General features: G+C 39.8%; 1 protein-coding gene across 3 annotated transcripts; it reads right to left on the bottom strand.

Annotated features, from left to right (window-relative positions):
* Positions 1-762: 762 nt before the first annotated feature.
* LOC100700539 (spindlin-1) lies at positions 763-18937 on the bottom strand. 3 transcript variants are annotated; one of them, XM_003440055.5, is made up of 8 exons: positions 18766-18936; positions 13700-13803; positions 12032-12127; positions 8434-8482; positions 8188-8323; positions 7233-7350; positions 6886-7119; positions 763-5330 (listed from the first exon to the last, which is right to left on the bottom strand). In XM_003440055.5, exons 3-8 carry the CDS (start codon positions 12069-12071, stop codon positions 5131-5133), a joined length of 777 nt encoding a protein of 258 aa, XP_003440103.1. In that variant the 5' UTR covers positions 12072-12127; positions 13700-13803; positions 18766-18936; the 3' UTR covers positions 763-5130. The 3 variants fall into 3 exon arrangements, with proteins under 3 accessions (XP_003440103.1, XP_005470564.1, XP_005470565.1); XM_005470507.4 differs by lacking the exon at positions 18766-18936 and adding an exon at positions 18458-18718; XM_005470508.4 differs by lacking the exon at positions 13700-13803 and having other exon boundaries at positions 18766-18937.
* Positions 18938-22716: the final 3779 nt, after the last annotated feature.

Raw genomic sequence — 22716 nt, 5'->3', positions numbered from 1 at the left:
TAGTGCTGTGATGGTGATATTTTCTTGGTACACTTTGGGCCCCTTAGTACTGACTGGGCATTATCTAAACACCACAGCCTGCCTGAGTGTTACTACTGACCAGGTCCATCCCTTAATGATCCCAGTTTACTGGATTCTGGAATATGACATATAGCTCTTTGTACTCAAGTAGAGCACCTTTGGCAGAAAAGGAGATTCACATCATGGCTGTGTAGCAGTCATGTGACACCATCATGTCAATATGGAGTGAAATCTCTGAGGAAGGTTTCCAGCACCTTGCTGAATCTGCCATGAGGAATTAAGACAATTCTGAAGGCAAGTGGGGCTCAACCCAGTACTAGCAAGGTGTACTATAAGTTTATGGTGAGCATATAAAGTAATATATTTTAATATCCTTCACAGACCTCCATATAATACGAAAACTAAAACAACCACTTAAAGCTTTCAAACAAAAAACTAAACTGAGAAGAAAACTATAACATCTCTTGTGACTTACCAAGCTACACGAACCATTCTGTGTTCAATCTGAAGAGCTAGACTATTTGATTCATATTTGATATTTCAGAGTGAAAAATATAAAATAAAATGATTTAAAAATATATGAAATGGCCATGTAGCTCTCTGGGTAAACAGTACTCTGCCCTTGTTTGAACTATGATTAAATCACATGGGAGCATGTGAGCACTACACCCTCATTACTCAGTCTGAGCTCTAAATCACCTGAAAATGGACGATGGCAGAAAGAAGACAACGCACACCGTGTCAGGTTTTCCATTAACAATAAAAATTATTAACATACATTTTTTTAAACATACAAAAACAAACAATACAAGGCAAAAGGATGATAGAAGGCCCATGTCATTCCAACATTAACCACAATAATCTGGTATCATAATAAGAGCAAAAATGAACCGACATAACCTGGCTGGGAGTCGAGTCTTAGCAACGACGCGTTATTTAGTTAACTGATTAAAATAGTGCCGGCTGAGATGATCACAATCATACTTCTTTTTCAATGAAAAACAAAACAGATACACAAGTGCAGAGACTTACAGACCTCACAGAGGGTCTGTCTTCTTCTTTTTTCTTTTTTTTAAAGAGCGGTTATAATAATAAGAGCTTTAATCTGCCTTTGCAACTAACTACATTACAGGAAGTACACACACTGAAGGCTTCACAAAGAAAAACTGTTCTGTACATCGATTCAGCCAAAGCATCCAAGCACATTTCCACCGTTACAAACAGCCTGAACAGTGCAATCAACTCAGCTAGCTGCCCTCGTGTCTGGAGTTCACCGGCTTTGACAGCAGCCTGTAGGAGATCCCCGTTTATCCCACAAATGTAGCCGAATGACGAAACACTGACTCAGAACAGACTCAAGTATTTTAAAGGGAACCTATTATGTTTTTCCTTTTTTTTTTTTCGTCACAGGTGTACACCTACAATTCAGCATCAAACTGCACAGACTCGATCAGATGCACAGGCGCTCACGGAGCAGCTGGCAGAAGGTCAAATCCTGAGAAACCACCTCAGGATTTGACTCTGAAGTGACTCAGTCTGTCTTTGGGAGGTGTGTGTGTGTGTGTGTGTGTGTGTGCGTGTGTGTGCGGGCAACGCAATTAGTGAGCAGTTGCCATGGCAACAGAAACGCCAACAACAGTTGAGCTGTTTCTGCAGTAGTAAATAAACTGCAAACCCTCAGCCTGGATTAAGATATTATCATATGTGCATTTGTGATGCAATAAAAATGTTATTTTTAAATACTGATTATGATCATTGTCAGTAATGTTATATTGGCACCTCTTATTAAAACCATTATTGTTTATAAATCTGAAGCAAAAGTTTAAACTTCAGACTGCTTTAAACTCAGTTTTTTTTTCTACTCTTGGCTCTGCATGAAGTCAGAGAGAGTGGATATCCCTAATATGGTCATCTGACAACAGAAGTCCCACCCACCTGTATAGGGGGAGGGGCAATTCAGAACAAAAGGGGAAGAGCTAAAACTGTTTGTTTCAGATAAGCAAGGTTGATTATGATTGTTTTATTTTAAGCTTTCAATTATTTTATTGAATCTGTATGTTATGGATTTAACTTATGAGTTTCATAATTTTTTACTATGCTATTGTTGCTCGTTTTTTCTTTTCCCATGCTAAAATTCACAGCCTATACAGAGGTTTGGCAAGAACCAGCACATCGTGCTTCCTCCTGGAGGGAAATCTGCAGTATAAATGATGTTTTGCTTGCTTTTTAGGGATTATTTTGAATTCTGAATCACACAAAGTGACTCTAGTAGCAGTAAACAGAATAGGTTCCCTTTAACTTCAGTTCAAATAAGTACAATAAACAGTAGTTTTTAGAAAACCTTCAGTCTGGAGTAAATCCAAATAAAATAAAAAGTACATCTGTGACAAAACAAATTCAAACCTTCACTGGCTGTTAATCTCTTTATATACTAAACACGACCGATTGTGTCCTCTCTTACTGCATACATGCTGTGAAGCAGACCGGATCACCTCGTGAGCGCTTTCCAAGATGTCCAGGAGAAGATCCGATCTGCCCACGAGGAGTCTGTGATCTTTTGGTTTGTGTGTAAATACAAACTGGGATATTTTCAGTTATAATGTTATCAAGCCAAACATGGAAGTGAACCGGATTTAGGCTCCCAACGCTCTTGACAAAAGTTTCAGGTCTCACCGATGGTTTCAAGGTTGGAAACATGACTGTAGTGCTACAGCAAATCTGTCTGTCCTCGTGCGTTCTGGTGACTTCAAAAGTCCAACACACAATACAAAGTGTCCAGGAAGCATTCTTCACGCCTCCAACCTTTCAGGTTTAAGTAGCATTAAGTCAGGCTTTCTGCTCTCAAAGTCTGTTTTTCCATGAATAGTGGCACAGCCAGGTGTTTGCCTGCTGTCCATGACAAGTTGTTTTTTTTGTTGTTTTGTTTTTTTAAACAAACTCCAAAAGGACAGAAAGGGCTTTGGCCATGGTTCAGTTTCGTTTTCTCTGCCCCATTTTTCCTTTTTTTTTTTTGACGACTTAGAAAAGACAACACGAGAGTAAATTCAAAGGCTTTAGTGATATCACAAGAAAAAACAGGAAAAAAAGCTGTCCAATCATCTTTAACATCAAACAACCTCACGACAGGAAGGGGGACTTTTGGCAAAGACGAAAACAAAAAAGGAACAAAAACAAATAACTTTTTTCTTTCTTTTTTTTTTAAAAACACAGTTTAGAACTGCTTGAGATTTTAGATGAGGTTTTTTTTTTTTTAAACATGGAGCCTGTGTGAGTAGCGCACAATGTGATGAAAATAACCTTGGTTTCCTCTGTACAAGAGCCAAACAAAAAATGTAGTTTTTCCTTCATCCAATCCGATGGGCCACAAATTGGCGTTTGGGATATTTCCAAAGGTCATTTTGATGTTTTCAACAGTTCCTTTTTCAGAGAGATGTCACCAAACCATCCGGCTTTGATGAAGGCGTTTAGTTTGGGCCAACGGTTTCCAGGCCTTTACAAAGTCCAGCTTTGACATTAAACTGTCAAAATGGAACCAGTTTGTTTCACTTCCTGTCTTATGGAATTCTGGAGTATGGAAGCCCGTTTGTACCAAGAAAAAAAATGACCATTTAAATAAAACAAAAACAAACCAACAATAAAAGCCTTGCTTAGTCAGACTTATGAGACATGACCCTGTTTTAAAGGCAAAGATTTTATCTCACTGAGCAAGGATGGTAAATCATTCGTTTAAATATTAGCTAGCAAGTGAAAGTATTATTTAATCTGATCTTAAAATGAAATACTGTTTACTTAGTTCAACATCAACATAATAAGTGAATACTTTTGGCTTTGTTTGTAAAACTTTATAATATTAAATAAAACTCATGTCGGAAATGAACCTAAAAAAATAGTCAAGATTCAGATTCAGATTTTCTTTAAACAACTAAACTAACTAAACTTTTAAAATTGTGAAAATGATTGGATGTTTTTGGACATATTTGCTGAATTAACCCCTGGGAACAACCAGCATTTCTGGCTGTCATGTTCTATCTGCATATAAATAAAAAAAAATAAAAGTTAAATCACTGTCAGACAATCCTCGCTTGCTTTGTTCCGTTTACCTTTGTTACTGGCCAACAGAGCCTGAACTACAAATTCTGTATATTCACACAGAAATGCGAATGTATGAATTCATGATTCAGTGGAGCATATACCAAAGGGCGCATCTAGGTACCCTTCAAAACTATCTGATTATTCGGATTTAGGACGTCATGATTTTTACTTAGAAATATTGTAATACTGCCTTTAGCATGAGTATTTTTTAATCATGGCAGAAATGAGCTTCCATACATGGTAATGCTAGGCAGATGGAGAAGTTATTGTCAACACTGAGATGTGGCGTCTGAGTCCAAACACCAAGTCCTCCTTCATTGTGACTGGAAATGTTCCAGTCCAAGAATCCTTCTTCTTCTTCTTTATCATCATCATCATCATCATCATCTTCTGTCTGTTTGATTTGTTGATTTCAAGTCAAGTCCCTTCCAACAACCGGCTTCAGGCTACATTTCTTCACTGGGAGTCTGCTTGTTTTTCTGTGGCCAGGTGAGCTTAAGTAGAAAACATGGCACAGAAATCTTTCCAGAAGAATCTTTAAATGCTCAAGCAAAAAAGAGGTGGCTACTATTGATCTATTCACTAGATCGCTGTTTAGTTTAAAAAAAAAAAAAAAAAAAAAAAAAAAAAAAGAAGCCTCTTCTTGAATCTAATCCATGTTGTATTATTTTCTAATCTAAAATTGATCTTTTATATAACTTTCTTTTTTTCCAGAAATGTAACACAGGGCTTCAAAAGCTTTTAGACCTATTAAAGGTAACTTTTTCCTATTATTTTAAGGGTTTAAAGGAGGTCTTTTTTTCCCATTTTAAACGTTCCTGCAGAGAAACAAGTTGACTCGCAAAAACAGCCTTTCTTCTCATTTTCCGCTATGAAAAATCTTCTTTTCAGTCTTTATTTTCATCTTTGATGGTCCGAAGAACAAGTCCGGGTTAAATGCTCCAGATGTCTCCACGTGTGCTGCATTTTCTTTCCATCGCACTGGGTTTGGGTGAGCTTCAGGAAATCCACAGAGTCTTACGAAGTTTTGACCAGGTCATACACATAAATGAGGAAGTCATCGTCAAACTTGATGAAGTAGACGGACGGCTTGGCCTCTACCTGGTGGATGACCATGCCTGTTCTTTTGCCGCCGTCCTCTTTGGCGTACTCGACCTGTTTACCCACCAGGCTGTCCACCACCTCGCCCGGCTCCCTCTCTGTTGGGACGCTGTCGTCTGCAGGAGAAAGTGAGACAGGTGCTAAAACAGATGTGTGTGTTTGTTTGTTTTCTTACATAGATAAAAATGTTACAGATTCACCAACATGTTTGCATTTTAAGGTTTTACCCCATTTTGCAATGTTGAGGTTGCACCATAACTCACAGGTTATCGTTTTAAATCGGTCCCAACACTGAGACAGAAATTACTGTTCCACCTACAAACTCCCGCTAATAGGGGTGGACATGAAGTCTATTTGGACATTTATTTTTGCACTTAGTTTTACTTTTTCTCCATCTGCTGTATAGTTTCATTTCCATGGGCTTTTTATTCTCACTTACTGGTTGGGTCAGGTTTAGGCCGGACTCTAGGGAAGGCCTGATAGTGACTGATAATGTTCCTTTGTGTGTTTCTCTATCCATGTGCCAATCCTTTTACTGCATTGGCAGTGTGTTTGGGATCATTGCTTTTCAGATGGTATTGCACGGTGGATCAAAATCTAATGGTATTTTTCTGGATTCATGATTCCATGATGTCCAGTTGCAAACCATGACAGAGGATCCACCATGCTTTACATGGCTTAAGACACTCACTGTTGTACCTCTCCCAACCTTCTCTGTACACACTGACAATAAGTTGAACCAAAATATTTCAAATTTAGATTCATCACTCCATCATAGCTGTTGCAACTTATTTTCAGCTCAGTTCTTGTGTAATGTGTCATACCTCAGCATTTTCTCCCCGTTTCCCTTCATTAACAATGGCTTCTTGACAGCCATCCTTCCACTTAAATCAATTCTGATGAGGCTTCAGTGAACAGCAGATGAAACAACTGAAGCTCCAGATATATATCTAACATAACGTGTCAGGTCTTTGCTGGATTTTATTCCTCCTTTTCTCAAGGACATGATGTTCAGTTACTGTTTATCTAGTGTCTATAGTCTTTTTCAGATCTTTGAAAAAGTATCCAATGTCAAAAGAAAACCTGAAAGATTTCCAAAAAGCCTGGAGATGAAGAACGACTGCTGAAGACCGCTTTTTCAAAAATCAAAACAAAGTCTGCCTCCTTAAAAGCCATGTAGTTAAAAATAATAAATAAATAAATTAGGGTTGAAGCAAGACTTCTGCACAGTACTATGCTTGGTTAGGTTACTGTTAGGGGTAAATCTGACCCTTCACACAAGTAATCCTTCAAGATTACTTTACAAAAACTAGTTGTATGCCAGCAGCTTTGATAAAAGTGCTTTTTTTTTTTTTTTTACGGTCTATGAATAAGAACAGCATGAATGGCGATGGACAGTTTTTCCCAAAAGCCACTTGCTGCCCAACAACTGCAGCTAACCAATTTATATATAATGTATGTATAATGCATGGAGGTGAGACTGTGCAGCACAACTTTTAGACGAAATTAAAAGCAGAAATATTGGAAAATTTAGAATAGTTCATTTAGAATTTAGAATTTAGAATCCACTTTCATTTTATTTAAACAGAAAATGGCCTTTAATGTGGACAACATATCCAAATATGATCCAAATGCTTCAGCAGAGTCTCTTTAAAAATGAATTTCACTAACTAGAGTCGGGCATGATGCGCAGGTCTCCTTCTTTGTAGTCGTCCAGCAGCTGGTACATGTACAGGACAGGGTCTTTCTCGTAGGTGATGTAGAACCAGCTGGTCATGATGGGAGCCCGGGCCAGCACCATACCCCTCCACTCCTCCTTCGGACCCTCCTCCGTCTCAAACATGTGCTCCACCGCTTTACCTATCATGGCGTCGGCCAGGTTGACGTCTGTCAGACGGGACTTAGCTGATGGGGTCAAAATGAAATCACGATTCATGTTACTTGTTTACATGTCTGCTGTGTCAGCACCTTTAGACAAAAAAGAAAAATAAAAGGGTTTAAATTATGTTCAGCCTTACCAAGTCTGTCGGGGAGCACTTCCAGTCCCTGAACCCTCTCGTCTTTATGAAGCTCCAAACCATAAACACAGTCAAATCCATCATACTTTATCAGATAGAGAGACGGGTTCACAGGCACCTGTGGGACACAAATACCCAATTTTTGTGCTTGTGTCCACACAACCTCATAAATTAATGCAACAGTAACATCATAATAATATTTAATAATATGACAGCAACAGAAAAATTAGGGCCAAGTGCCTAAAACTGCAGTTTTTTAAATAGCTTACTAATTAATTATGTAAGGTAGGAAATGCTTTACCTCTCTGTTGGGCGTTACCTTAAGTCAGGGGTAGGCAACTCCAGGCCTCAAGGGCTGGTGTCCTGCAGGTTTTAGATGTGTCCTTGATCCAACACAGCTGATTTAAATGGCTAAATGACCTCCTCAGCATGTCTTGAAGTTCTCCAGAGGCCTGGTAATGAACTAATCATTTGATTCAGGTACATTGACCCAGGGTGAGATCTAAAACCTGCAGGACACCAGCCATTGAGGCCTGGAGTTGCCCACCCGTCTTAAGTAATTCAAGTCACTGAAATACACCTCTCTATAGGGTTTGTAGTTTCTGTCTTGCAGTTACCTCGGAAGTAACTAGCAACTAACTAATAAATAACAAACAGACCACCCATTAGTGTGCTCTCGTTCTGGTGAGTGAAATCCAAGTATTTTATTTGCAGGTATCTCTCTGTGCAATGCTCACCAAGCAAGCCAGCATTAGCTCCAGTTAAGGTCAATTCTGGCTATCAAAAAAATAACATGGCAGCTGCCAAAAGGTTAACACTGAAGCTTCAAAATTGGTGGTATCAGAGTGGTCACATTGTTCTTTTATATCTTTAATACAGAAGAAAGTGAGCTCAGGTGTACACAGACAGAATGAGGTGACATATGATTGGACAGTTTATAGAAGCCTCTGGTTACCTGGTCGAGTACAGTTCCTTTCCAGATCACATGTCCTCCTCCTTCCTTCCAGACGTGTTGGATCCGGCAGCCAACGATGTTGCGTCGAGGCTGTGACAGGACTTTGGTGGGCGGGCCGAGGCTGCTCTTATGCTTCCTTTATGCAAAACAATACAATCAATGCTCTCTGCCCTTAAAAAGCTGCACACAGGAGCAAATATTCAGGCTGAATAAAAAATAAATGAGCCGCAGCGCGTCTTTACTCACTTGTGCGGGTTCTTTTTCTTCATCATATTGGCAGAAACACCTGCATGCCCTGAGGAGAAACGCACGATACAGATCATTTACCAAACGGCAGCTTCCTGCTCAGATAAAATGGTGATGGTTTTATGTGTTCCAGCCTATTTACTGCAAGTCCTGGATATTTCCTGTTACTGCTCGCCTTTATTAGAGACATTTGAATTAGGGTGGAAAAACGCCCAGGCACTGACTCACATACTGCCGCATCACTTTGTAACAAACAGCACACCTTCTGATGTAGACTCGGGAAGCCACAGTTATTATCAGCTCTGAGCTTTCATCAACCTCCTCTGAAAGAAAACTGGTGTTTCTGCTCTAATGCTGTTAAAACTGGACAAAAAAATAAATAAATAAATCACATTCGATTAGAACTGAACCATCCAAATACTGCATTATAGCCAGAAGATGGCAAACCAACAAAACAAAAGACATATCTATCTGTAAAGGTGTATTTATTTAAGGACAGATGTCCTTTAAATATCTACATGTCTACTAATTCAAAGTAAATCATCCCCTGAACACACCGACCCTCCATCAGGCCAAAGCATTGGGCAGTTTTGTGCTTTCAAGATGTCACAAATACATAAATACAGAGGCGATCCAGTGTACACGATAAACCTGCTACTACTATCAACTACTGTTAGTGTTTTACACTTATAAAAACGGGCTAACTAAGACTACATCCACACGTACATGGTTATTTTTGAAAACTGAGATTTTCCATTTTCGTTTAAAAAAAAAAAAAAATTCTGTCCACACGTGCAGTTTTGAAAAAATATCTCCATCCACACGTAAACACTAAAAACGCAATGTTGGCCAATCAGAAGTCTAGAAGCCTGGGAGGGAATAAGTAAACAGGGTTTTGCACCCTCACAAAACTTTAAGTGCTTCCGAAAAGTTTTTTGTTTTTCTGGAAAGGGAGCTAATTTGGTGTTACTTTTCAAGTGCCTTCATCATTTCAAATATGAATAACTAAGGACAGTATTTTGGTTGTAGACTCGCAACTTAGGAAAGAGCAAAATGCATACAGCATACTAGTGCTGGGCGATATGACGATATATATCGTGTGGACGATAGAAAAGTGTCTATCGTGCCATTTGTCTTCTATCGTTTCCATCGTTTCTAACCCGAATTTTACAAATTATTACATAAAATATATCATTAACCCTTTACAACCGGTCGGAGCAGGCAAACTCCGTTTTCCCTAACTATTTTTAAATCCCTGTAGAACTGCAACCACGTAAGGTAGCACAATAATGTTTTTTTTGCATATGAAACCGTAGGAGTTGTACTTACATCTTATTCCATTAGCTTGCTCTAGGTCACGGTTTTCTTCCACATATAGCTTTGCAAAAAATTGCATAAAAAGCACTTCCAGCAACAAAAACACAATATTCCAGAAACAGGCTTTGCCGATCCGATCAGCTGTTCATAACACTTCCTACGTTGGAATATAAGTCAGCGCGAACTATCTTATGTCCGCCATTACCTGTCCGAAACCGGAAGTGACGTCATTTTTGCGGAAAATGTAGTTTTTTAAGCTTCAAAGTCTATGTTGGTATTTTTAAAAGTCATGTTTGACTTTATGCTCTTCTGTATCATTTCTGGGATGCTTAGAAGTCAAATTGCACTGTTGTAAATAGTTTATTTTGATGCACATGCTGTGTTTTTGCAAATTTGCATTTATTTATTTTCATTTTTCCTGTAGTATATAAAAATTTGTGTATCTCAAAAATAAAACTATGAAGACACTCAAAATAAATAAATGTAAAGATAAGCTCTGGCGGACTTGGTTCTATGGTAGGTCTTAAAGGGTTAAATAGCCTGTGCAAATATATTAGTGTTGTCTTCTCACTATACATACTCTTAACTTTATGCAAGAGAAAATAAAGTATAAAAAAATGATATTTTTTGCAAAGAAACTCTGTCTTGTGGTTTCGCAACATGGTGCTGCTTTACGTGCACCCGGATTTGCGACATGCTTTACAGTAACTCAAATCAAAGACTGCACCCTCTCCACTCGCTGTTTAAAGACTGCATACTTTCCAGATGACCACAGGTCAGGTGGTATATTGTGATAAATATCGTTATCGTGATATAAAATAATTCATATCGTGATAAATATTTTTTCCATATCGCCCAGCACTACAGCATACACAGATTTATTTTTTTTAATTTAATTATTCAAAACAGAGATCAGAATTTGGGGTGTGAGCGCATCTGTGTTGAACGTAGAAGCCACGTCCGAAGTTCACTCTGCCCCCTCTGTCTTTCTAAATGGAGGGGCAGTAACTGCCTGTGTATATGTAAGCGTGTAAAATTGTAGATAGTAAGAATAACAGCAACAGTATCTTGTCTCTATCCACCATTAAAGAAATTCATCTCGTGGTCCACAGCGTGACGTCAAAAACGGCGCACACCTTTGACGTTGTGTGTCTAAATCTCCGTATTCCTCGTCCACATGAGAACACAAAAACTGAGTTCTCCAGCCTGGCAGGAGTTTTAAAAAAATCTCAGTTTTCAGTGCCGTTTACATGTGGCAAAAGGTCCGAACGCATAGAAAAAAATCTGCGTTTTCAAAAATACCCATGTACATGTGGACGTAGCCTAAAGAAGAAAATGTGATGATCACTTGTGTTCAGCTGATATCGTTCCACTTTTGTTCCCTAATTTAAGTAGGCTAGAATCCTACACTGCTTTTACATCATAAAGTCTTAGCTAACCCTTCAACACTGCTGTTTCGAACTACTTTTCACAATCAACCGTCTCTTTTTTGTTTGTTTTTTGTTTTTTTACAAATGTGATGATAAAATCAGGCTGGTACAGTGGTGTCACTTCAAAGCTTGCCACCAGGGTCATTTCTGCACAGATTCTTTCTGGATACTTCGCCTTCCTTCCACATCCCCCCCCTCGTGTTCAGCCCGTGTTCTTCAGTGGCTACATTAGCCTTTAATTTGTGAACACTGAGACATTTAAACACAGTGACCGAAGCTTAGGGCTTCAAAAGTAAACACTTGGTTATGTTGGACTCTCTCTTTGCAGCAAGTTTCAAGGAGATTTTAAATGAACGAACCCTCTGAGATCCAAACACGTCTAACCCAAAGAGGTGTGTTATAGTTTCTGTGAGTCTCTAAGGCTGCTAGGATCCACTTGTGTCAAAGGTTCATGAATTTCATCATTTCACAGTGAGGTCTGCACAGAGCTTCGAGTTCACTGTCACGCACTTCTGCATGACTGTCAATTTCTTTGTGGCTGTGTGGCCCACAGAGACTTTGCACCACAGTGCAGCAGCTATGCATGCACCACTCAGGCTGAGTTCATTAAAAGTACAACAGGAATGGCTACTCATCACTGCTGCTTGCAGTTGTCAGTATCTCTAAGTCGCCACTACAGCCATCACAATCTGTGATCTTTGGATTTGACTGACAGGTCTTACGAGGTATGATTAAGACTGGTCAATTATCTGCATTCATTTCTAACACACTGGACTTGACTGGAAATTCAACAGAAAATAAACACTATCTCTGTGCAGCAGTGTGTGTCGGGGCAGTGAGGGCGTCCTGACCTGTATCAGCTGTGTCTCTGTGTCCCGGAGTGTTCTTCATTCATCTGGAGGCAGGGGGGCAGCCAGGCTGCCCGGCCACACAGCTACAGCTCAAACCTGCCAAGGACAAAAAAAAAAAGAAAAGAAAAAAAAGCACAGAGGAGTTATTATCTGCAACTTTACTGACATCTAGTGGTGGAAAATGTTTGTACATGATCAACAAAACATGATGTCAGAGCCTTTCTGTTTTGGGAATTTTCCATTCATACAGGTCCAACACAAGTAGAGCTTGGTGGGGCACAAAGACCAGATGCAGGGGGGAACTCAACAACTGATCAGACACAGAGATTACACCTCCTAACTCTGACCCCGTTTAACTGCTTAAACATTTTAATACCAAATATAATACTCCTTGATCAGGCTGTGCTGACTACTATGGCCTGTATACATGCACATATCTTTACATACATAGAACATGTTGGTATCAAATATTATGTGCACTGGGAGGAAGAGGTGAACTGACATTTTTATACTGCACTTTTTCCTTCAGCTCAAATCACTACACACTTCATCCATTCACACACCCACTCGCACACAGCCTTAGTCTTTTCTTCCCTCCTTAAGCTTTTTATCTACGGTGCACACACTTACACCTAGAGGCTCGGCACCTTGATACCGTGACTGTTTTCATTTGTATTGTTCACGGAAGACAAAATGTTTAATAAGCACACAATTATGCAACCAGATCTCAGACATAAGAATCAGAAAGATGATGGGACACAACTGATGTGTTCTTACATGTGAAGCTGAGTATGAGTGTGGTCCAAATCTATGAAATAACATCCCACTTTCTACTAAAGAGAAACTTCAAATCACCAATATGATTATTAATAATAATAATAATAAAACAAGCTTTATTAAATTGGGGTTTCATTTCCTTGGGATTAAGAGACATTTTTATGTCAAATGTCAGAAATGACCAAAAAAAAAAACAGAAAAAAACCACCAATTTCTGTTAAATACCGTAAGAGTAACTTGTTGTCTTTGCTGGATGTCAGTCAGCCGAGCTTACAGTCCTGTGAAAAAGTAAATTCACCCTAAGTGCTTGCATAGGAATAAGGAAGGTAAGTAGCAGCCAGGCCTTGTTAATCAAAAACAGAATGGTCCAAAACTGGATATTTTGTGAGTTTTCTGGTCTGGAGCACTCAGGTGCGCACAGGAACAAACCAACAAAAAAAAAAGGCTGACAAAGAATCGAGGTGATGCAATGGCCCAGTTAAAGTCCAGACCTCAACCTGACTGAAATCCTGTGGTGGGACCTTCAGAGAGCTGTGAAACAACAAATGCCTGCAAACATCAATAAACTGAAGCAACGTCATAAGAAGTGTGGGTCAAAATTCCTCCACAAGAACATGAGGGACTAATAGTCAAACATTACTTCAGGTTACTGCTGCTAGAGGTGAGTCTACAAGCCTCTGAATCACAGGGCGCACTTAGTTTTTCACAGAGCTGCAGAGAGTCCTGTGGAAACTTTCTTTTACACACGACTGAATGTGCATCATCAACCCACAAAGACCCAACGAACAATTAGTGTTATAATTATCATCACATAATGGCTTTAAAATTACACTCATTTTATCTAAAAGTAGAGACAAACTGAGGCGGTTAATGAGGCTGTGCAGTGGTTACCCGGTCTGCAGTATTCAGCACAGTTGATGAGAGGTTCAGCAGGTCGCTTTCCAGGACCTGGAGCTCGTTTTCCTCAACCCTCTTCAGCAAAACCAGATTCAAACCTGTGACAGAAATAACTTCATTAAACAATTATTCAGCACCGACGGCTTTCTCGCATTAACTCAGAAAATAACCCTAAATGTTTTTAATATTACAGTAAATGACATGGGTCATAATGAAGCACCATGCTGTGATCACATCACAAAAACATCTTCATATTTAGATTCTCTCTCTGTTAAGGTGTGACAGAGTGAGGGGAGGAATGCAGATCGACCAGTAAATTGACAGCGTTCCCTTCGGGCTCGGCTCTCAGTTTACCACAACAGACCCGACAACATCTGCATGACTGCAGAACATCGCGAATAAAAACAAATCACAAAGTAGAAAAACCTTAAAAAGTGAAATCTAGACAAAATATGGAAGATTACATTCAGGCAAAAGCATCAGGACACACCCAAGAGCCAGAGCCAACCCACAAACAATCTCAATACCGCCTTTAAAGAAAAATAAACGGCCACAAAACCCCCAAATATTAAATAAAAAGAAGCATGTCAATGGATCTTGCCTGAAATGATTGTAGTAAGTCGGTACTTCAAACAAATTTTCTGTGATAAACTGTAACAAATTCACTTAAACGCGTAATTAAAATCCACCAGTGAAAGTTTTGTAAATTTGGTAGTTACTAGAAGTCTTCTATTTGACAGCCATCTTCGAAGCACACCTGTTCCCTCAGTTTTTATTGATTTATAGCCAATTCCAGGTGAGGGAGAGGATATTCAGAACAGGTTTAAGGGACAGAGATGAATCTGCCATCCAAACTGAGCATCGGCCCTGAACTCTGATCGCAGGCTGCAATATTTATCAGACCCTCTTAACTTTGTTTTATTCATCAGACGGGAGCTAGAACCAACACACAAACTCGGTTTCTGCCAGAACAACCAGTCAGTGGTTAACCGCCTTGCTCACAGGCATGCCTAAATTAGACACGGCACACTGCCTGACTGTCAAACACTTGAAGATGACGAAAGATTGTGAAATCTTTAGTCGATATCCTGATCTGAAAACTGACAACACAAGCGCTCACTTATCCGCTATCAGGCGGGAACTGGTCAAATCAGTAATTAGAATTAAAGACCTACCTCTACACGTGCACTACAAAAGCTTTTTCTTGAATATTACATATTTTTTCCTAACTGGCAACAGGCCACGCTGCACCTTGTATCTCACGTTGGAAAAGAGAGAGCAGGTTTCATGTCCTGAACATAAGACTTCAATTATTGATCAGTGGAGCCTGGGAGGAGGGCCTGCAGTGTATTATTTATCTGTATGCGGGGTGTTACGTATCACATCTGACCCCCTAACTGCTCACTGTCTCAACTATGCTCAAGACTTCAAACCTACACCTTCAAGACTTGCCCCGACTGAACTCCACTGCCATCTTCTTGTTTTTACCTATTTACATCATTATTGCAAATTTCCTTGAAATTTCATATAATTTTGAGGCTATCAGCGAAATAACAGATGCGTGAGAGCTAACGAGGTAACAAGCCAGATGTTGACTTTTTTTTTTTTTTTTTTTTTTTTTACAAACAGTCTGATTTTATACTACATTTTATTTAACATTGCCCAAGAGCAGAACATTTAACGTGTCTGTGTGGTTTTATTTTAATTATGTTTTACTCATTTTAATAAGATTAAAAAGGTTTCCACACTGTATACTTCTGCAGACGAATGAGCCATTGTGAATCTCTATAAACGCCCACTTTAGCAAAAATTAATACCATGATTTACTACGAAACTGCCCGAATCTGACTGCTGACATCCTGTTCATGATCTATCCACAGAAAAAATAAATAAAACCACCACCACATAACCTCAGCACCATTTTAATCTTTTTAAGCGTTCCCTGTGAGCTTCCTCTTCTTTTAACCAACATTTTCTCCCGAGGAAAGCAGCAGTGTTCTTTCAGTACGATGGTATTCTATTCGTTTTAAATAAACCATAATCAAGCTCTATCTTTGTGAAACCGGCCTCAGAGGCTGTATGTTTCCTTTACTCCCTTCACTGCTGATTGCTCACTCGTTGGGTTGATCCATCACCACACGTTTCACAATAAGAGAAAAGATGGTTTGGGCAGCAGAACTAGCGAGGAAAGAAAAACAGGTTTTCTGATGGTTTTATCAGCAGAGCAGATGTTCAAACACGCTCCCGCTCACCTGCAGAGGAGACTAACCCACCAGAAACACCAGAGACGCTCTGCAGTGCTTGGCTGCAGCTGGTGGTGATTTTCCTCTCGTTGCCTGGAGCAACACAGGATTAGTCATCTGCCGTCCTGAGGGGAAGAGGAAATCTGGACAGCAACGAATCGGCGTCATTCGGTCCAACTCATAGCTCACTTACATTCATTTCCTGGAGAATTACCCCATCGGGGCTGACAACATTCCCGAGCTTAACCTGTAACCAAGTGTTAGCCTTAAAGATTTAACACCTGAGCTCACAGGGACTGGAAAGAGCTGCACATCCCCGCAATGTGACGGATCCGTCTCCACAACAACCGTAATACGAGTACTCACACACTCTGTCGGGGTACCGTAAGGAAACCCAGACTAGAAAAATCTATGGAGGAATTCTGGGGTTCTTTCACCTCCCAAAACATCTGGATTACATCAAGTCCCAGCACTGCCCAAACAGGGTCGTGATTCAGAAAGTAAAATAAATCTAGAGTTTCCCTAACATGTGCTTTTAAACAATGTAACACTGAGCTCAAAAAGGTTTTTGGCAGGCTTGGTGTTCTGGTGTCCTTGACGGCATAGCCACTCATTTAGCTTCTTATTATGTTGACTTTTATATAACTTATTCATTTTCTTCATGTTTTTTAACTGGTTTTCTTTCATTAATAAACACCAGAAGGTCGCCTGTATGATTATCACTGACCTCTGGCAGCTTGTGTTATTGACTAAAAGTATCACTGACAATGATGTACATCATTGTCCATGATAACAATGATGTAGCATGGAAGTGTCACAAACTGCAGTTCCTCTAATGCCCACTAGAGGTTGGGTACAACAGAGTCAATCCTCATAGACCATCATGTTAAAATGTTTGCAGCCTGATAAAACAGTTTTGGTCTTTATGGATATTTTCCACCTGCTTGCCAACTATACAGTCTATATAACATTTATATAAGTCACCTGTTGTGATTTTGCTGAGGTTTAAAGTTAGGGGCATGGTCTCTTTGACAGACAGGTGGATGCTGAAACAGGTGGTTGTAGCTGCCGACTGTCTGCTGGACTTCACGTAAACTGAACTGGATCTCTCAGCGTGTCTTTTCATAAAAATATCTGACATATAATAATACGGCTCACTGTGAGGTACAGTCCATCCAAGAAGTATGTGCTCTAGTTTTGGTGAGTGAAATTCTAGTATTTTACTTTAGCATTAACACACACTGCCACCTTTATCTGTTTTTTACAAATAATAATAAATGTTAATTTTGGTAATAATGAAACTGCAAAATATGCGAGTAATGAAATTGCATATTTTAGATTTCATTACTTTCCTTCACAACAGCAGGTATAGCTTAAAATTTATGACAAACATATTAAACCGCTGCTTTCAGCTCTTCCTTTATTTCCCGGCTTGTGACTGATGCTGGGTCTCTGTGGCTTTGTTGTGCATAAGGGCAAATTAACCAATGGAGCCACAATATAACCCCCTTTTTTCAGCTCCTGTGTTGCCACAAGGGATCACCACAGCGTGTTTGATTTTGCAGTTTTACTCTCTTCCCAACCTTAAAGCAGATTAGCTTTGAGCTTAGCAACCTTTCACTTGCCAAGTGCTCAAAGTAACCACGACACCACTGGCTTCAAGAAAATTTGTAAACTGTGAAGTTGGCCATTTTAACAGCTTTAACAACTGTTGGAGCCAGCCTCCAGTGGCCATTAGAGGAACTGCGGGGGGGTGTTTGCTTCATTTTTCAGCACTGGAGGTCTGGAACCTGACATAAAATGGAAAAAGAAGAGGGAGGAGGAGGTGCAGTGACTGGCTTACTAGTGCAAAAATACGCAGATAAACAACAGGAGAGAGACACAGGTAGGCTAAAATTAAAATAGAAATAGAAAAACTAGTAGGTGGTGTTAGGTAGAATCGGTGTAACCTTCAGATTACACAAAAAAGCAGCGTTGGGAAATAAAATATTTAACATCCACTGGGATGCTAAGAAAACAAAAAGACAAAGAGAAAAATACACATTCACTCCCAAACCTTACTGCTTTTCTGTTCAGTGAGGGAAGCACCAGCAGGTAAGCTGCAGCTTCACCTGGGGGACCAGCCTCCAAGTGACCTTTGCTTTGATTTGGGTACAAGTTGGCACAGGGGGGCGTAGCTACCATCAGGCTGGAGGATTCAAATCCGCTTCCAGTAACATGCAAAACCAATTACTTTATTGGCTGCATTTGACTGAGACAATGCAGCAAACCCAGAGGCTGACTTACAAACACTGTTTTTAATCTGCAGCATGGCAGCAGCAGCACGAGCCCCCACACCTCTTCCTTTATTCTCTGCAAGGGAGTCTGATGAGCATCGAGCTAACCTGCTCAGTTATAAGAATTATGTACACAATAATCATCATACAGTCATCATCTGCACTGACAAAACGACCAAGCAGGTTCTGCAGGGCCAGCGTCAGCCATGTTGCTCTGTTTCTTTTATACTCACTATTATTTACAGCTCCAGATGAGAGGAGAAAGGGGCGGATAGGGGCCTCGGAGCTGCGGAAGACAAGGGGGCGTCCGGGAAAGGCATTTCTGCGGAAAAGGCAGCAGTGTCCCAGACAGAAAGGCAGCAGCAGCAGCGGCAGACGGACCTAACCCAGTCTGCCGCTGCTGCTCCCACCGCCCCTCCCCCTCGGCGGGAGAACGTAACCAACAAAACGAGCGCTCACGGTGTTTTTGTTTCTGCTTGTTTACCTGCGCGCTAACTAGCTAGCTAGCTAGCAGACACGTGCATGTTTGTTTCCGTCTTACCGTTGATATTATTTAAAACACGGAGGCCGAAGAGGACCGTTAACGAGGGACTTTCTCTCGCCTCCTGCTGTCTGTCCACAGAGCCCGTTTCGACTTCACAGGAACCTCTGAGACTCCACGGCCATCTCACCACGAAGAGATAAGCTAAAGGTGGCCAGGCGCCATGTTTCCGCACAAGCCTTTCACAATAAAAGCGCCCAAAAGAAAGACGCGCAAAACTTTAACCACGCGAACGAACAAACAGCTGTTTTGTGACGAAGTTATTGGTGACACTGGAGGAATTAAAAACAAATAAATAGCTATAAATTAGAGGCTGGACAAGTAGAGACCAAGCTAGAAAATTTAGTAGAAAAAGACAAATTTTCAAGAATTGTTTTTGGAACATGTATGAGAAAAACAAGCAAATTTGCAGGAAAAAACAGCCGCATTTATGAGAAAAGGCCAATTTATAAGAGAAGTAAAAGAAATTGACACACTAGGGAGAAAATGTAGGAATATGAATGTGGAAAAGTGTCAGATTCATTAGAAAAAAGGGAACATTTATAAGTAATCTGCAAACTTATTAGAAGAAGAATGGTACATTTATGAGAAAAACGTTTACAACAAAACACAGACAAATGTATGAGGGGAAAACAAGCAAATTTGTAAGAAAACAACTGCCACATTTACAAGAAATAAACAGGAAAAGTCATAAGAAAAGAAATCTGCCAAATTTATGGAAAAAATTGGTAACTTGAGAAAAAAAACTAAGTAAATTCATGACAAAGTTTAAGGGGAAAAAACGGGAGAATTTACAAGGAAGAAATTGCAGCTTTATGGGGAAACAACGTCAATTTTCTATGGAAAAAAGTAGTCTGAGAAAAAGAAAAGGTAAATTTATAGATAAAAGTTATAGTTAACTTTGCAAGACATAGACATGATATTCTTCATTTTTTGAGGTTGCATAGGAAAGACACTCACATATTGAACTTGAATCATACAAAACATTATTACAACACCAGCAAATTCAAATCATATCAAAAGCATTTAAAGAAAGGAGAAGTAGAAGCTGTTACTCATAGTCCTTCTATATTTAATTTCAAAAAGGTATGTTTTTTTCTTAATTGTCATATGTTAAAAATCTAATTTCCTATCAATTTATTTTATTTAATTTCATACAGGCGAGAATAAAGCCTTTATTTTACTCCAGAGACACACTTCCGGTGGTATTGCTGCCGCCTTCACTCTTCTCACTCTCTCTCCCCGCCCCTCACTCCTTTTGCCAAATAGTGCAACCGAGAGGAAATTCAAGTACACCGACTGGCGCATTACGCTGTTTTTCCCTGCCTAATAGTGATCCGTCCTTCTGTTGAATGCGACAGTGGAGGAGACAGCCAGAGACAGCCAGACACAGGGACAAGCAGGAAGGACAAACGGACAGACAGACCAATAAACTGGCTTGTTCTGCTCTTCCTGTCTGGCCCGTGTTGCTCTGTCAGTTAGTGGAGTTTATTGTGCTCATTTTGATGGGTTAATTTAAAAAGTCGATTTTAATGTCTGCTGACAGTCCTGCAGCTGTAATAAACTCACCAACCACTGAAGTGTGAAAGGTAAAAATGTGAGTTTTTTTAATGATATGGAACGACAGGGTGTCAAATTCGCATCACATGAATGGCCAGTGTGCACAGACCCAGTTCACTGACATACTTTAATTTAATCCAAAAACTATGTCTTGTACACCGTCATGGACAATTTGGTCCACATTAAGGCAGCTAATATTGAATCCAGCATGCGCTCAGATAAGAGATCTCCCACACCACTAACTCACAGCAACCTGTTTCACAAGGCTGAATTTGACAGCTGCTGGTACCCACTGACTCCACCATGTTAGTTGTTTGGACCCAGAAGTGACTGTAATTGGATGAGAGGTTTGTGTAGGGGTGCAAAGCCTAAACACAGATCTGTTAATGAGTGCTAATGAGTAACAGACTAATAAAATACTGAAGTTTCCCTTTCCAAAACTGGAGCCCTAGACAGTCTGTACCACATAGAATTTGATCATGCCATTAAAATGCTCCACAAAGCCTCAACAGCACATAGTGGAGAGGTCCAGCTCAGTGGCACGCGCTTCCAATCCAATCAAGGCAATTTAGGGTGGCCTGCTGGTCACCTGAGGACACTTTAACATGTGCACTGGATTAGCAAGAGATCAAACCATCAGAAAAGCATTTTAAAAAAGGCAGTGTGCAGTCAAAGCTGTGGACAGGATGCTTCTTGGAGCCAAAGGAGAGATTTGGTAAGAAGTCCTAGGAGATTAAACAAAAGTACTACCTCTACTACTACACCCCTAAGCAACAGAAAATGATATACAGTACAGTATGTCATCGTTTATATACAGTATAAAGCTGGGATGTCAAACTCATTTTATATTGTGGGCCACATGCAGCCTGCTTGGAGTGGGCTGGGCCAGTGAATCTCCTCTTTCTGTCAGTGTAGCAAAGTTTAACTTCACATTTAATCCCTGTGATAAGCACAAGTTCAACAGTGTGCTGCTTTTTCTACACGATAAAAAAATGCTAGTGTAGTAAATGACACCAATCAAACTCTTTCTGATTTAATAATAAATTTAAAAGAGTTAATTCAAAGAAAATGAAAATTTCTTTTAAATATGGACCCACTGTTTAAAAAAAGTCACATTTCTGTAGTGAGAAATAAAATAAAAAAACGAACATCTGTCGGTGTTGTATGAATGGCCATGAAAGTGATTTGTTAGGTGTGTAAAACTTGAAAATACAGTTGAGAGTACAAAATTTATGCCTTCTTTCCGTCACATTTTTTAAAAAATTGTTCAGAGGGCCGGATTGGAGTCCTTCCCGAGCTGATTGTGGCCCCTGGGCCTTATGTTTGGCACCACTGGTATGAAGAGTCATTTCAGACATCTTAAAGTCGAACAAGTAAGAATTCTAGTTGACTTTTTCTTCAAAAATAATATTTTCTAGCTGGTGTCACCATCTATACTGAAATTACCATCAAAAATTACAAATGGTTAATGGGCTTTATTAAAAATATCACATGTACTCATGATACGTGGCAGCTACCAAATAAAATCATAGAAAACAGAGATAACCACTTATAATTACAGCTCGCTATCACACAGTTAAAATGATTACAAGATCCTGCTGTAGAACTTGTCACAAGTTCAAGCCCATCTACTCATTCATCACTTTATTTTGACTCTTTTCCCACAGTGCAGTACAGAGCTGAAATCATCCGAGCTGTGGAATAACAAATGTTTGTAGCGAACAACAGAAAATGGAAAACAAACTGGGTTTCATATTTAAGATTCCCCTGATTCTTCACAGTGGCCCCCTCTTTGCTTTGATAGCGGCTTTGCACCACTGGAGCTCCTCCAGCAGCTTGGAAGGAGTTCCCACGTCTGCATGCCAAACCATCTCAGCTGGGTTTAGTTCGGCTGTGTTAAAAGGATTGTAGTGGTTTCTTTGCAGCGGTTCCACCAGGAAGGTTTTCATCTAAGGTCTGTGGTCTTATTGTGCTGCTCGCTACTTTCTTCCCTTCCCCTCATTCATCAATCAGTCAAGGTTACCTTCATCTTTTGTCTCGTCTGTGTTCCCGTGTGAACAGCCTGTAAGTGCATATTTGTCCAGCACAAATATACACTTACTGGGAATTACTAACTTTCATCTTAAATTATAATGTGGATTTTCTTTAACCATTACAAGTGACTACTTCATGCAATCAAGAGAAACACTGACTACTTTAAACAATCCAAGTTATGAAACAGTTTTTGCCCTGTGACATTTTTGCTGGGATAAGCTCCAGCCCATGGATGGATGGATTGTTGATGTGGAACAGCTTGAACTTCCCCTTTTAAAGTAGAATAAAACACGTCATATCCACGGTTTCATCAGATAAACAAAATGTTCTACAGGTGCATTTTTACTGTGCTTCCAG

The sequence above is a fragment of the Oreochromis niloticus genome, linkage group LG7 (genome assembly GCF_001858045.2).
Source record: "Oreochromis niloticus isolate F11D_XX linkage group LG7, O_niloticus_UMD_NMBU, whole genome shotgun sequence".
NCBI classification, from domain to species: Eukaryota; Metazoa; Chordata; class Actinopteri; order Cichliformes; family Cichlidae; genus Oreochromis; species Oreochromis niloticus.
The sequence above is the reverse complement of the archived record's forward strand: the minus strand, read 5'-3'. Positions and strand labels throughout refer to the sequence as shown.

Bases quoted from the DNA above. Each gene is read 5' to 3' on its own strand.
- LOC100700539 (XM_005470508.4), bottom strand. From the start codon at position 12,071: ATGAAGAACACTCCGGGACACAGAGACACAGCTGATACAG. The intron at 8,483-12,031 runs GTCAGGACGCCC...GTTTCTCCTCAG, and splicing joins CAGAGACACAGCTGATACAG to GGCATGCAGGTGTTTCTGCC. The intron at 8,324-8,433 runs GTGAGTAAAGAC...TTTTGCATAAAG, and splicing joins AAGAAAAAGAACCCGCACAA to GAAGCATAAGAGCAGCCTCG.